Source organism: Mixophyes fleayi, chromosome 8 (assembly GCF_038048845.1).
Source record: "Mixophyes fleayi isolate aMixFle1 chromosome 8, aMixFle1.hap1, whole genome shotgun sequence".
NCBI lineage: Eukaryota > Metazoa > Chordata > Amphibia > Anura > Limnodynastidae > Mixophyes > Mixophyes fleayi.
The window spans coordinates 113,692,741-113,708,381 of NC_134409.1; the positions used below are offsets into that span (position 1 = coordinate 113,692,741).

The 15,641-nt window shown below is 38.4% G+C and overlaps 1 protein-coding gene across 1 annotated transcript in view; it reads right to left on the minus strand.

Moving 5' to 3' along the window:
- FGD3 (FYVE, RhoGEF and PH domain containing 3) overlaps window positions 1–14,338 on the minus strand; it is a 146,771-nt gene extending 132,433 nt beyond the window's left edge. Inside the window, exon 1 of the mRNA XM_075183209.1 lies at window positions 14,090–14,338. Within this exon, the coding sequence (XP_075039310.1) occupies window positions 14,090–14,138 (49 nt within the window). The 5' untranslated portion in view covers window positions 14,139–14,338. The remainder of the gene's footprint in view (window positions 1–14,089) is intronic.
- Between the last annotated feature and the right edge of the window lie 1,303 nt (window positions 14,339–15,641).

The following is a 15,641-nucleotide window of genomic DNA, read 5'->3' on the forward strand; positions in this document are numbered from 1 at the left end:
ATCAATGTATAGTATGTAATATGTTGGCACTTTATGAAGAAAAGGTAATATTTGTATTATTAATAATAAAGAATAATAATAATAATAACACCAATACAACAGAACACAGAAGACCTGAAACTGGAAAGTATAATGAACACATTCTCATAAATAACTCTACCATGTTATAATTAATATATACTTTAACATTCCTAAATTAATAAGTTCAATGGTTTCCTGTTGGTAAAGTGCAGCATTGATAAGAGCTGAATTTCTGCTGTGGTGACACATTGGAGTAAGAAGGAAGTGCAGAATGTGGCACAATACTGGTAGGTTAATTGGCTTCTGTCAAAATGTCTACTCTAATGTGTGTGTGCATATGACAGGGAATTTAGACTGTAACTCCAATAAGGTAGGGACTGATGTGAGTCATTAAATACTCTCTGCAAAGCGCTGGGTAATATGATTGGTGCTATACAAATATACAATAATAATAAGGTCACTTCTGACACCGCAGCATTACAGCTACAAAGAGCTAAATCCCAGGGAAGAGGGAGAAATGGCGGACAAGTACAGCGCCACCATGTGACATAAGACAGTAATTCACTAAAAAAAAGTTTTTTGCTTTGCTATAGCATGGTCCTAGCAGTACCTAATTTTCAGGTACATTCTCAGGTTTTAAAGGATTTTACCCTGGAAATGTTTCAAAACTATCCAACTGCACCATGCAGTTCTTATTTTGTAAGCTGAATGAAATTCACACTACAAATTGTTAGAATTTCAGCTTATAGCTTGATACTTAGTGAAGATTTTTTTAAATGCACAAAAATACCATTATAACTCATGTGACATAATCAGGGGAACAGGTACCATCACCTGGGGTAGGGCTTTGAACAGCAGCAATAAATCACGAAAATGCAGGATTTCTGGTACAACTGACCTCAGCCAGTTTTATTGAGCATGTGCAAATTAACAAAACAATCAAAAAGCCTTGCCTGTCCAGCACTAACTAAACATTCCTTAGAGACCCTCTCTGGAGTCCGAGACCTTGTGTCCCAGACTCAACGCCAAACAAAAGTTATGTGCTCACCCTTAGCAGGTTCTCTCAGGAGGAATCCAGCCTCCTCCCCGAGTCAGAGAGAGAGTGATTAGGGCTGCAACCTTTTACAGACCCCACACAGGTGTAACTCTTAATTAGTCTGCTGTGAAACATACTCTGAGAAGCTTTTCCCCTCAGAGCTAAACAATCTCCCTGTTGTTAGCGTATACAAGGCAGGAGACCTGGGACAAATATCTCTGATTTAGCATTAATCCAGTGACACTAGTTAATGAAACTAGTGGCACTAGTGTCAAGTTAGGGATCATAACAGGGATTGTTAAAGGTCCAGTGCCACATTTGATGTGCTTATTCATCAACGTGTCCCTTGAAATTATTTTAAAATGCACACAGCTATGGCCTGTGTCTTACGCCGAGTGGGAGGTCTCTTCTTTCCCTTATATATTTGATGGGCTTAAATTTCAGGAACGCATTTGTTTTCCTTGCACATGATCAGATCGGGCTATTTTGTGACAGGGGCAACTCTTACAATCATTTTGTTAATCAACAGCATTAGGTTTTGTTTTTTTCCCCAGTATGACGGAACACACCCAATTCCAGATCAAAGGAAAACATATTTCCATTTAAACTACTTGTTATTAGTGGAAAATAGGCAAGATAAGAATATATTTTTTCACGTGTGAAACATTTATCACTGCTGTCTGAAAGTGTATAAAATCACATAACTTATTCTGACAATTGCAAGTGAATGATTAGTCAATGGCAATGCTGCAACTTAAAGACAACTCCATGAAGGATTCAAATGTCTGTTGATTCCCAATATACCACCTGGAGCACACTATATATAATACGCAAATCTGATGTGTGTGTTGATAATAGTGCAGACAGAAAATAAAACTATTTTCACTTGGCACATCTTTATTTGGAATATGATCCGACATACAATATAATAAGAGACTCCGGACAGGAAAATAAATAAATCTGCAATTCATCATTGACCTGGAGTATAAAATATTGAAATCCAATAGTCTGTACAGTAAGGACACAAAAAATTAACATCTCATTCCTGAATCATTCACCCGACACCAAAATTCCCAGGACGGTAAACTATTCACGGACATTTACAGAGACGACCATTTCTCCTAGCAACCAGGGTAAATCATAAAGAGTTACAGCAACCTACCAGTAGCTGTAACATGAAAAGTAAAGGCAGCACTTGCGGAAACTTAATATTTAGGACAAGTACTTTTTGCTTCTAATAAACACATTACAGCTGAAAGAATAAATCTTACTAATGATTTATACATTCAAATTCACATACCTGTTTGTTATTGTCCAGTCCACTGTCCAGGACACCGAGGGAATAGAGTAGAATAATAACAAACTTTGATATTTTATACACCGAGCCCCAGGTTCATATAGAGAAGATATTAAGGGTGTGAACACCCCTCCCTACCACCTCACAGGATAAACACAACTATGTGGATTAACAGACTCAAATAGGATATTACAAATATTTGTTTTCCACTCTGTGATGTCAAAGCTTATCAGATCATTGTTCACAATTTCCATTAGATGGAACAGTAATGAATATTAATTTCTGGAAAGACTATTCCCTTGTGTTGTCTGTCAGAAACCCTCATCAAGTAAATGTCAAAGTATACACTGAACATTTCATCATTAAAATAAATGTAATACATTGGAAAGTTTGATAAATATGTGTGACAGTGAGAGACAGAAGTAACAAGGCAGTTACCAGAGCAGAGATTCTGAGTATAAGGACAACAAGGATGTCATTTTATATACAGCAAGTTTCTCAATTTACACTAGTTCAGTCTATATCAGTTACCGCTAACATAGAACCTGGCGTAAGAACAGGCTGCAAAGACAAAGTTGGGGGATGCACTGAATGTTCACAGATGTGTCGAAGTGTTGGGATAAAGTCTTTACTGTGCTACGGATGACCTTTCAAGATCTCAAAAATAAGCCTTTTCTATTTTATTTTAGTGGTACGGGACTATACAGCTATCCAAGTGTTGAGCACTAATTCATCTATGCAGTCACACATATATATATATATATATATATACACACATACACATACATCACTATATGGACAAAAGTATTTGGCCACACTGGTTAATTATTGAATTGAGGTGTTTCAATCAGACCCGTTGCCAGAGGTGTATAAAATCAAGCACCTAGCCATGCAGTCTTCATTTGCAAACATATGTGATACAAAATGGGTCGTTCTGAAGAGCTCAGTGACTTCAAGCTTGGTACTATGATAGGATGGCATCTTTGCAATAAGATGGTTCCTGAAATTTCATCCCTACTGGATATTCCACGGTCAACTGTAAGTGATATTGTTAGAAAGTGGAACTCAGCAACTCAGCCATGAAGCAGAAAACCATGTAAAATCAGAGTGGGGTAAACAACGGCTAAGGTGCATGGTGTGTATAAGTCACCTACGCTCTGCTGATTCCATAGCTGAAGAGTTGAATGAACTACAGAATGAATGGACACAAATTCCCACAGAAACACTCCAACATCTTGTGGAAAGCCTTCCAAGAAGAGTGGAAGCTGTAATTGCTGCAAAAGGGGGACCAACTCTATATTAAAGTTTATGTATTTGAATACAATGTCATTACAGTCCCTGTTGGTGTAATGGTCAAGTGTCCGAATACTTTTGTCCATATAGTGTACATATAAATAGAGATATACACACACACACACACACACACACACACACACACACACACACACACACACACACACAGAGGGTAGAAAGCACCCATAAAGGGTTTCTTTTTTAACTTATTTCACAATTTTAGGAGGTATGTCACAACTGCATTTTCCTAGAGTAAATTCTACATATTTTACATTTTTAAGCAAGTTAATGTTTTATTACGGCCCCTTCAAATGAATACAATCTCTGGGAGCACAAAAACAGTTGTGCACCCCTGTGATTGATTGATACAGAATAATATTAATTTTATTTATGATTTCCTTGCCCGAGACCGACAATTCCTGGCTTGGAGCCTGTCATAAGCAGTTCATGGTGCAGAGCAGTATTATTATATATTTCTGAAAAGAGGCATCAACCAGACATTTATATACATATTTTACATAAACCAGGGCAAGTTATCTATCATAAGTCATTTAATTGAAGTCAGGTTTTTTAAATTCTCAGCACATACATTAAAGATGAGTAAATGAAATATTCTAATTAGCATGTCTTCCTTGAGCACGCAAGAATTATCTACTTAAACCCTAATCTGTTTAAATATGACCTTCCCTTGAAGTCTGCCTCAGCTGTAGACTTCTCAGTCAGAGAGTATTATGTAAGGCAAATGATATTCTTAAACTGCACACATGAGATTTGATGCCAAGCATGTTCAATTCAATCCGCTCAGAACCCAATTATCCTTCACCCAGTGATTCTGCACGATCAGCAGTAAAACGGGGGCTTGTCCCCATCTAAACCCCACTGGTCTCTCTTAAACCTCAAGTAAGGATTTATCAAATTAAAAACAGAAAGGAATTTTTATAATGGCCATTTATTCCTTCCTAAAGTCACAGCAGCGGCGTCCATCTTTGTTTTAACAGTACTAGTGCCTCAAACCTCCAACATTTTTAACTTCAGGCTGGGCTGTCTTGATTTGGTGGGGAAATCCCACTGTCCTGATGACTGGGACAGCTGGGAGGTATATCCCACTCACTGTGGTGGGTGGGTGTCACACACACCTGGCAGTGGAGCAGGGGGGCTTTCCCTGGCTGTATATTAGGGGAGGGAGGTTAGGGGTGGCCTAGTGATTCAAGCCACAGCATAGCTTGGCCACGCCCCATTCAGAAGTGCGCCACTGTGCACACGCTCTGTCTAGATTGGATAACATCAAAAGTTGGAAGGTATGGTCCCTGAATGAGGCTTCTCATTGAATTACTGCACAGTAAGGCGAGGAGAGCAGGGATGGATAAATTATTTTTTTAAAAGTAATAAACTTTAACTGGTAATTTGGCATAATTATATACTATTTTAAACAATTCCTTTCAACTAAACTTAACAGAATAAAATCAGAAACTGAACACTGCAACCAGGATAAAAAAAAACTAAAGTTGACATTCGTAAAGAACAATACATACAAAGTAAGAAGATATTAAGAATTACATCCATCAGACAGAATATGACATGTATTTATTCCTACATACACAGCAAGCACAAAACCTGAGAAGAACAACCATCAAAACGCAACAAGAGAAGTGGTACTGAGCAGTTGTCCTTATGTGCAGAACAGAAACAAATACTGAGAATTACCTCCAGCATAAAGGACAGGGCTTACATAACAGCGTGCAACGAAGAGAATTAGGATGAAACTATCAGTAGGTGGAATTCGGTCTAAGCACAATTTTATGCTCTGAAAACCCAGTATACACAGGGTTGATTCAAAAGACTGCCACCCAAATTTTTACCTTAGAGGCTTTTCTATTTAAATGTGGTAACATTGTAGCACTTTGCATAAAAAGCAGAAACCCCTATGCTGCACCGTCAAGGATGAGTTTTATAGTCATCATGCTCTGAAAACCAAGTGGGTACAGCATTAACCGAAAGGACTTGAAAATAAATAAAAGTTTTGATTTAAGTAATCTATATATTAGTAGCATAAGTATGACTTTTATGAGTGGCTTATTTCTATGATGCCATTGTCTAAGCAGGGCACATCCTATACCAGTGGTCAGGGAATAGGGGTAAATTACCCGAAATGGGGTAAAAATTAAATTCCTGGGGGTAATGCTACCGATTCACATGCTGTCAGTTGGATTGTAGACCCCTTTAAATGTGAAATTGCTGTTGTACCAGAAGAGCCTCAAGGGTTGACAGAGGCATTTCTTGAGCTTCGATGCAATAATTAAGCAGGTATTGCATTTGAAAACAAAGCAGATCTGTCATATTTTTGGATGTCAACAGCTGCAAAGGCATCAAAATTGCACATGAGGAGGCAGCCAAAAAGTTGCTGCCTTTTGCAACAACCTACCTTTGCGAACAAGGATTTTCCACTCCAACGAACATAAAAACAAAGCAGAGAAGTTGATTGGACGCTGAAGACTGTATCCAAATTGCTCTGACATCAAAATGCCCCAATATTGATGCTCTCGTATCAAAAATGAAGCAACATCATTTCTCCAAAACCTGAAGTTTTGAAGTTGAAACTTTCAAAGAAATTTTGAATAGATTCAATAAAATTTTGAATTCCAATAATTAATAAATGATTTCCTTCCTTTCAAATCAAGGGGGTAACAGCGGCGTATCTAAATATATTTTGGAGTAAAAGGTAAAAAAGTTCCCTGACCCCTGTCCAATACCAAATTAAAGGTCTTGGTCTGTAGATTTGCAGAAAAATATAATAATTGGTGTTGTAATCAGTTGCAACGTTTCAGAGTTATCTAGTAAAACATTTACTGAACTCTCCCTGTGGACCTGCTGGGTGACCTGGAACATGTGACCTGCTGGGTTGTCTGGAAACTGTGACAGGTATTGGCAGCCACATAGATCAGCTTGTCTTGCGGGGACTTCAATCATGGACTGCTGTGTTATTTCATTATTCACTTATCCTCGCTTTGTTTACAACAAACATGCCAAGAGGCTGCCCTCGAGGACGTCGACGTGGTGGAACCTTGTGGTTACCAGAACCAGTATTTACACATGGACAGTTTTACGTTGCATTATACCTGAGTGAAAACAGAAGCATCTATCAAAATTAAACTTGACCATGCCCAGCAATGTAACTTGGATGGAAGAACTTACACATATAATGTAGTGTATAAATAGTTCCTTTAATATAGTGATTTATAATATAGTTATTTATTCAATTATACTCATTGTTAATCATTCTACATGTAATGTAAAAAAGTGTTATTGAATTCTGTTAATAAAGTAATTTATCATTTCCCTAGTCTTATATGAATCATAAAAATAACCATTGTGCTGTTTTGAAAGGACGCACTATGCTGCATGAGGACATAAACATTTGGCACTTGCTGGACACGAGGCAAAAAAATGGTATAGAACACGATCACATGACATATGTCAGCTGCACAGCTGTCCAATCCATGGCTGCAATTCAGGTGCCAAATATTTCCATCTCTGGGCCTAGCTGTGGAGTTCTATTGACTTCCTTCTTGTTGTCCACCCATAGGCACCCAACCCAGGCTGGCTGAAACAGCTCACAATGATGGCAGCTGCTACCGGGGATGTTTTACGAGCTTGTGCTGCACATGCCAGCTCCAAATCAGAAGGTGCCGTTACATCTGTCGAATCTCTGGCTCTCCGCTAGCTGTTCTACAGCTGTCGAAAACAGCAAATGTTCATTGTTGACTACGACTCAGCTGTACTTTATAAGGAGCACACGGCAAAGTGAATTAAATTACAAGTTAAACCCTCAGAGCGCTCAGTGTGACAGTTCAGTGTTCATAATAAAAACATAGCACGGACTGTCAATTCCACTTTTATTTTAGTTGTATGGTATATTTGTTTTTTTATGAACGTCTCTGTTTTCAAAATAAGAAAACTTATTATGTCAAAAAACACAGTCACATGGAACAAATAAAAACCAGTGTGCAAAAGCACTCTGAAATAGATTAGAAATGTAACACACATAAAATGGATCTACAAGTAGGCGTTTTAAAATGTTGAATACAACAACAATGATTGTTTATTAAAAATTGTGTTGCCTGCAAAAGGACTAGTACATGTTTTCGGGGTAAACAGTGGTCATTTGGTTTTGACATATGTGGGACGAGTCAACAATTTTTATGATGTTGGCTTAGATTCCTTGGCAAAACCAAACCCAAAAAAAATTCTGGTGGCATATTGCTCAATATTTTCACAACCTGACACGTTTCATCTCTACAAAACTAAGCTAATTTTCACACATATGCCATGCTTCAGATACATGGGTTCAAGTCTTCCTTGCTTATATAGCAAAGTGTTACTAATGTCATTTTACCCAGGGGCAAAGGAAGGATTTTCAGAGGGGGGTTTCCAAATGTTTGATTTTGGAATAAAGCAAAAAAAACACAAAACAAAAACAAACTTGCTGCAATAAACCAGCAAACACACATTTTTTTGTCTACCGCCCGGATTCCACGACTTTTGGCAGTACATGGGCAGAGGAGATTTTTCTAAATGCACAACATGAAGATGACAAAGAGAAGTGGTACTGTGCAGTGTCCATATGTACAGCATGAACACGACATAAAGAGAAGTGGTACTGTGCAGTGTCCATATGTACAGCATGAACACGACATAAAGAGAAGTGGTACTGTGCAGTGTTCATTCATTCAGTATAACAAAACAATTCAGAGCTGCATACAAAACAGAAATTAGGCAGTAGTGCTGTAGTCAGATATGTACAATTTACCGTTCTAGTTTTCATAACTGTAATAAACTGTTACAGAAAAAAATGAGGCATAAAGTAAGCTGTACATTAATGGGAACACTGGTTTAAATAAATCTGACCATCTAACCAAATTAATGTTACTGTACAAAACTAATATTAATCTCCCCTCACACCCAATTAAAATAAATACTATTAAAATGAGTGTTATAGTTACTTAACCCAGTGCTGCACACCAGACTGCAGATGATAACAGGCCATTTACTTTATGTATTTTCTATTTTAGTTAAACACTAGAGCACTAGATACAAAACTATAAAAATAATACACTAGATACAAAAGTGATGGTGGCCATTTTGTTGAGGCCAATATTCATGAAAACATATGCAGATGCTCATGGAAATGTTTCCTAGGCTACAGAGAATGTGTTATAGTTCATTTAATTTACCTACTAACTAGGAAGTTCCACGATTAGAAAAGGGGGGGGGGTAGCTGGAACCACCCCCCCAAAGTGTGCCCCTGCTACCCACGTAATCTTTACATTGTTTAGCTTCAGGACAAATATATTTATTTTATATGCTGCTTATATTATAATGTATATGACGATGGGTGCCAGCTTAGTGTCTGTGCTGCAGTGCTCTAACATTTTATACTTTTGCCCTGAAACTCAGTTTATACCCATTCACAGTGGAGCAGGTGGAACTTTGAGTATTTTCAGACTTTGCAAGTCTGTTATACAATTAATGATATAATATGTGTGCATTAGTGTGTGGCCATTTTTCAGGACAGGATGTTAGGTTCTCTTTACCCTGTATGACCCGTGTAGGCCCTGAGCATTAACTGGGGCTTGCTGCTTGCTTCCGTTAAATTGGATTTACCAGACCTACAAGACAATTATTGCCTTGCATTCTATTTATCCATCTTCTGATTTTTGTAATTGCCATCACTGATGATATTACAATTTTATTCATATTATACTTGATTCCTCAGGGAAGCACATCACACACATGTAGCCCTGGTTTAGACAAGCTGCACAAAAAATATTGTTTTGTGCACACACAGCCCACGAATAATTAGGGCACATGGACTGGTACCAATATTAACAGTTATCATAGGAATGCTGGAGGTTGTAGAGCCCATATCTGGTATTACAAGCCCAGACCTTTCCTGTGCTAAGCTCCACCTTTCCATATGATACATCCCACCCAACTAGGTTCATATACTGCTCATAATTTTGAGTGAGCAGTTCCCAGCACCGACCATAGGCATTTGATGTAGGGAATATATGCATTTTTAAATTACAACAATGTGTACATCATGTGTTGAACATATTTCCCATATTTTTCTCCAGTACTTATTAAGTGGCAATAATTTCCCCATACATTGCAAGTGCAAAGGAAGTCTTTGCTTGTGACATAATAATCCAAATCATGCCTCCTCCACCTGGTATTATTTCCACAGGAAATAATTGTTTTAGTGATAATGGATGGCCCACACTGTGTTGTTTTTTTGTGGTTTTTTAGGACAATGAACATTCAGCTATTACCATGTGTAATTTCTGTAAATAGCCCAACACCATTTCAAAACTAGTCAAATGGCAAAAAAAAAAAAAAAAAAAAAAAAAAGGAGTTGAATATACTAATATTTTTTACAAGCACAGAATACAAGGCAAACCGAGGAGGGGTTTCCTTGTGTCTGGAAACACCCTTCCAAGTCTGGGGCACTGTATAATTGAGGTGGCTGGACCCTGCTCCCGCTTCACACAGCTCTGCTTGAAAATGGAGAGCTGCGTGCACCTAACAGTAGTCCACGTAGCATTGGCCATGTATATTATGGGGATTGGAAGAGTTGGAGAGCAGCCAAGCACTGTCTAAAATTATAGCCACACCCCCATGCATGCTGGTCACGCCCACTGGCGGCGTGGTGTGAAAACCCCCCTCTACAAATCCCGCATTTGCCCCTGCCTTTCTGGATGAACGAGTCTATCCTTCACTAGCTACTCTGCACTGTTTGTATGGGGCAGTAGCTACTGGGATAAGGGTAGATAGAGATCTGCTTCACCTGTTAATAATAAGGATACAACCACAACAAATATTTTCGCTGCGCTACCCTACATTCAGGACCATGAGCAGAGAGCTCTTATGTCCATATAGTCTATAGATGAGAGTGCATATATCCACTGCTCCCCTTCTCTCAGCCCTCCTCCTGTTGGACCAATCTGAAAATATAGAAAAAGCATAGGGGAGCAGGATAGTGTAGTATTTTTTTTCTAATCATAAAAAATACTGCACTATCCTGCGACCCCTCTGCGTTTTGTAAATAATAGGGATCGTTTTAAAAATAGTTTAAAAAAAAACACAAAAAAACACTAGCCAATAGTATTTCAAAGTAGACCAATTTGGCTGGAAACTGGCCAACCAGATAACCTTAATCCTGACCTCCAAGCAGCCACAGAAATATATATTCTGGTGGAACACAGGTGACATGGACTGTACACTGGTCATGAATAGTTAGGACAGATAGCAAACAATCCATGCTAACTGCATGTCACTTGGACAACCTGCAAACAGTTAACACTTTAGATGCAGCCAATTAATGAGCATACATAGAACAGCCAATCAATCTTCACCTAGTCTTGCATGTCCTCAATACATTCACTGACATTTAACTGTATTCTAGGCTCAGTTATACTGAGAAACAGAAGGGTAGTCTGATGGTGTGAGGCATAAAGTTTTCAGAGGACAGGTGCAGCACTAGAGAACTCCAGTACTGGTTCATGAGAGTAAGAAAGATCCTAGAATAAGCGCAGTGCGCCGCCGGGCAAGCACAGTGCCCTGTCATTGTTCTAGCGCAGTTTACAAAATTAAAAAAAACACTTGTTTCATTGATATGGTTTACAGCACAATTGTACACGTAGAACTATCTAGAAAAGTACATGAGTATGTCTACATTGAGTACATATATTATCTTGATATATAGAATATTTTCAAAATGTCATGCAGCTGTATACATAAATGTTAATAAAAATTGCCAGGTCCAGGTGCAACAGCACAGTGTAATACTGCTTCTCTGAAAAATGAACTCCATATTATTATAAATATTTGTCTATACAGCATTCTCTGAATAAACATCCAGAGAATGTGCACTTGTCAATGACTATGTGCAGCACCCATAACTGTATTCTAGATAGCTTGGGGAAGCAGTCCTGTAATAAGCCCCTTCTCAAGGGTACCAGCAATGTTCTGACACTTCTAAAGGTGATCTGCTCATATTATCTTGTAAAGGCTGGTCCACCAGTCACAGTTTCCAAGCTTTATATTTTATTCTTTGCTAGTTGGTATAAAAAAAAACAATGGACACATCTGACTATGTCCTCATGGAAGTTTGTTATGGCATTAAAAAGCAATGACTCAGTGGATATTTAAATAGAGAGCTAAAGAACGGTTGATTTTATTTGAATCATGAAAACCTAATTTCACTGTTTGCAACAAAAAGCACATAAGGATTGAAGAAATACAAATCAGAGAAGCAATGTGTCATCTAAAAAGGTATATGTAAAAATGAACTGCTGAAATTACATAAATATACTGCTCCAAGTTCCATAAGGGCACCAGGATCATTTTCCAACAAAGAAAGCATTAGAAATTTAGGGATGCAGGTACTTATGATGCCGATTAGTTGAGGTCGTTAGGAGATGTCTGTTATTAGCCAGTTAATAAGGCAACTCATCTACAGCCAATGAAAAAACTGTCATTTAAAGGAGTTATCTAGCTATTATAATATATTTTATGTGGGGGTGGACATACAATATATGTAAAAAAGTATATATGTTATATGTTTACCTATAGACACTTCACCAGCAACCTTCAAATTTATTACACCTGCCACGGGGACAGAGAGACTGGGATAATTATGCAGGTACATCCAGACAAAAATCACTATTTACCAGTTGCATGCCCTGATGCTCAGCATGCGGCAGTAGCAGTCTGACATCGCCATGAACAAAACGCTGGTAAATTATGATTGTTTCCTGTTGGATTGTTACACACTTGTACAATAACCACAGCTGCTTCCCTCTATGTCAGGTGGACCACAGAGGAAAACCTGAAAATCTACTGAAGACAGTTCCCTAGAAGGTGAATATAGAACAGTTTACTGTAGTACTAGAAAGAAATAAGTACAAAAAAAATAAAAATAAGTGTGGGTACTTGTCAAACCTTTATCGCCATAACAGGGTACTTTGTAAATACAGACACAAGCCATATGTTATCTAATTTCCCTTTAAATATTCCACTTTGGCAGTTTCAGAAGATGGACAAATTTAACCCCCGCTATAAAGACTCCACCACCTTAATTCAACCACATTGTCTGATACTCTGCATTCCTATAAATTGTTTTCTATTATAAGATGTATAATTAATGTCTATGCATTTGATTACGTTGACTCAGTGAGCTACAATTAATATTTTATATATCTGTATCTTTTGCATTTCCTCGCTCAATTTAGCACATTTTAATTACCGCTGACATGTTTTGCCTGTAATTAGCTGTCTGGCAACTATAGTTATAATCTGTGCTTGTTATATCTTTAAAAAAAAAAAAAAAGGAAGAATAGCTGTTTGTGCACAAAATATAATTACACTCTCTAGTGCAATCTGAATGTTACAGAACAGTGCAGACTGCAGAATAATGCCCCAAATATGACCACACACAGTCTGGCGTTAGCCCTCTTCTGTAAATGCAATTGTAAGAATCTAAACACATGAAATTCCATGTAGAATTTAGAAGTATCCAGTTTGAAAGGACTTAATCCGCCAAGTGGTTAAATCAGAAAAATATGCATATTGGGTGTTATGTCAGCCATTTAAAATTGGACACATATGTAAGACACTAAAATTATTGCCTATTTACCGAATAATAACAGATTCATGATAGAATAGTGAATTTTCAATGCTTTATCTACGGAAATTCCAGACCAAAAATAAGCTGCTTGCTTGAAATGGATTAAATCGTTTTGAAATAACTCTTAACAGTATTCTGGTAATCAGTGGGTTAATTTAAATAAATAATTGAAAGTCATGCATTTGTTTTGCAAAGTTTGGACCCTTGTCAGTTTTATATACAGCGAATTAGATCTTTTAAACCTAAGATAAAAAAAAAAAGCTTACATCTTAGCGTCTGCTTTCAATAGTCCAGACTGCAGGCTGTAACTAAAAAACAATATACTCTTTATATTACTAGAGAGGAATTTGTCAGCTAGATCCTATACAAAGTCAGATGTCCCGGAGATGGCTATCATCACTGAGTATGAAAATAGTCTAAGATATGCTTGGCAGGGAAGCGAGATGCAAGAAGCACCCAAATCCTAAGAAGTTAAAGGATTTAGCATCAGAATTCTCATTAGTAATCCAGCACTAAACAATTGTTTGGAATCCAGGCAGGGATTTCCCTGGTGTAGACATCAAATTAACGAGAACACCCTGAACCAACAGCTGTGTTTAAAGCTACATTTTTCCTGGGAATAAAACCCCTATCGCAGATTTCCAGTAACAGAGATGGAATAACATAGGTTAAATGGTAAAGCACAAATCCGGTTTCCTAAAGCAGCTTATATTGGATTTAGAAAAAAAAAAAAGAAAGAAAAGTTTTTCAAACTCACCATCTGCCCCTGGCTGAATATTGGGTCTGTTCCCAGTCATCCTGCTCATAGTCCCCAGCCTTCCTTCAGAGGGATTAAATGTCTGGACTTAAAGATTGCTTTACTGTTTTTTTTCCCTTTCTGGAAGCAAGAAAGCGGTGCCTTAAATATAGGATGTGTCTACCAGGAGCAACATAGTCCCTGATCCAAAGGATGAGGCTGCTCACAACAGTGTCTTGTGCTGTGTATCACAGGAGCAGCTTCTCAATCTCAGAGGAACAAACCAGCCCACACTCCCACAAACCAATCACAAGTGCAGGGGAGGATTGTGGGAAACACTCAGGGCTGTCATGATGATACAAGAGTTTGCCTTAAGAGAACAAGTAGCAGTGCTGAGCGTGGAAGATGTGCTCATGAATGTAATAACCTCCTAGTTTCTGTTAGAGGTTTAAGGCAGCCAGCAACCGGTTTCCCACTTTTCAGAAAGAGTTTATATTACATTGTTGGTGCAGATTTAGAATGTACAGACAGATTTAGAGTTAGGAGGGGCTGTGTCTTCAATTCATTACAGCCGTGTAAAGAAAATCGCATTTGCACATCTTGCTCACAACATGGTTCATCCAGATGCAAATTTTCACCCTTCAGCTGGATTTGCTCCTAACGCCAAATGAAGCTCAGTGAGTGCGTTTATGGGCATGCTGGGGCCGATAGTGCGCCAAGCCCAGGACTGGCGAGTCAAAACATTTAGTGCCTGATTCATCTAGGCACGCATACTGAGCGCAACATGCGTTTGTTTTAAAACGCATGGAATTCGGGTATACGTAAGCCCGAATTCAACAAGGAGCGGACCTGAAGATATTTGCCCTGATGAATTCGGGTGTCGATCTGTTCTGCTCTACATACACAAGACCATACTTGCCTACTTTTGTCCGGGAGGGGGTCATATGAGAGGGCGTGGGCAAGCGTGTTGCGCCATTAGGCCCCGTCCCTATTAATCTTAAATAATTTTTGGGCTAATTGCAGCAGGGGGCGGGGCCATGATGACACATTTAGCCCTGCCCCCACCCACTTCAACAATGGAGATGGCTGGATCCGGGATGTTTGCCTGCTTTCTCGGGAGTCCGGGAGAACTCCCAAAAATTCGGGAGTCTCCCGGACATACCGGGAGAGTAGGCAACTATGCACAAGACACTGCAGGATACCTTTAATACATATAAGGAATATAAATTTGCAAAACACGCACAAAAAAAAGTATTCAATTAATTTCACATGTTAATAATATTATTAATGATAAAGCAGTTAAAAAAAGTTGTTTCCTTTTTCATGAAATACATTTATTAAGATGTTAGTAATGTCTATTGAACATAAAATACATTTTTACAGATGCTCCTGATTGCAAACACATGTTGTAGCATGGAGACGAGACTGTCATCACTAGTAATCAGGACTACGCTGGTCCTGTAGCTGGAGAAAAAGATACGGCAGAAATTCAAGTAACTGAGATGCCCAAAGCTTGAGTTGGATGTGGCTGCATGCGCTCGAGTTTGGTGAACGCCCCTTTCCTTCCCCTGTT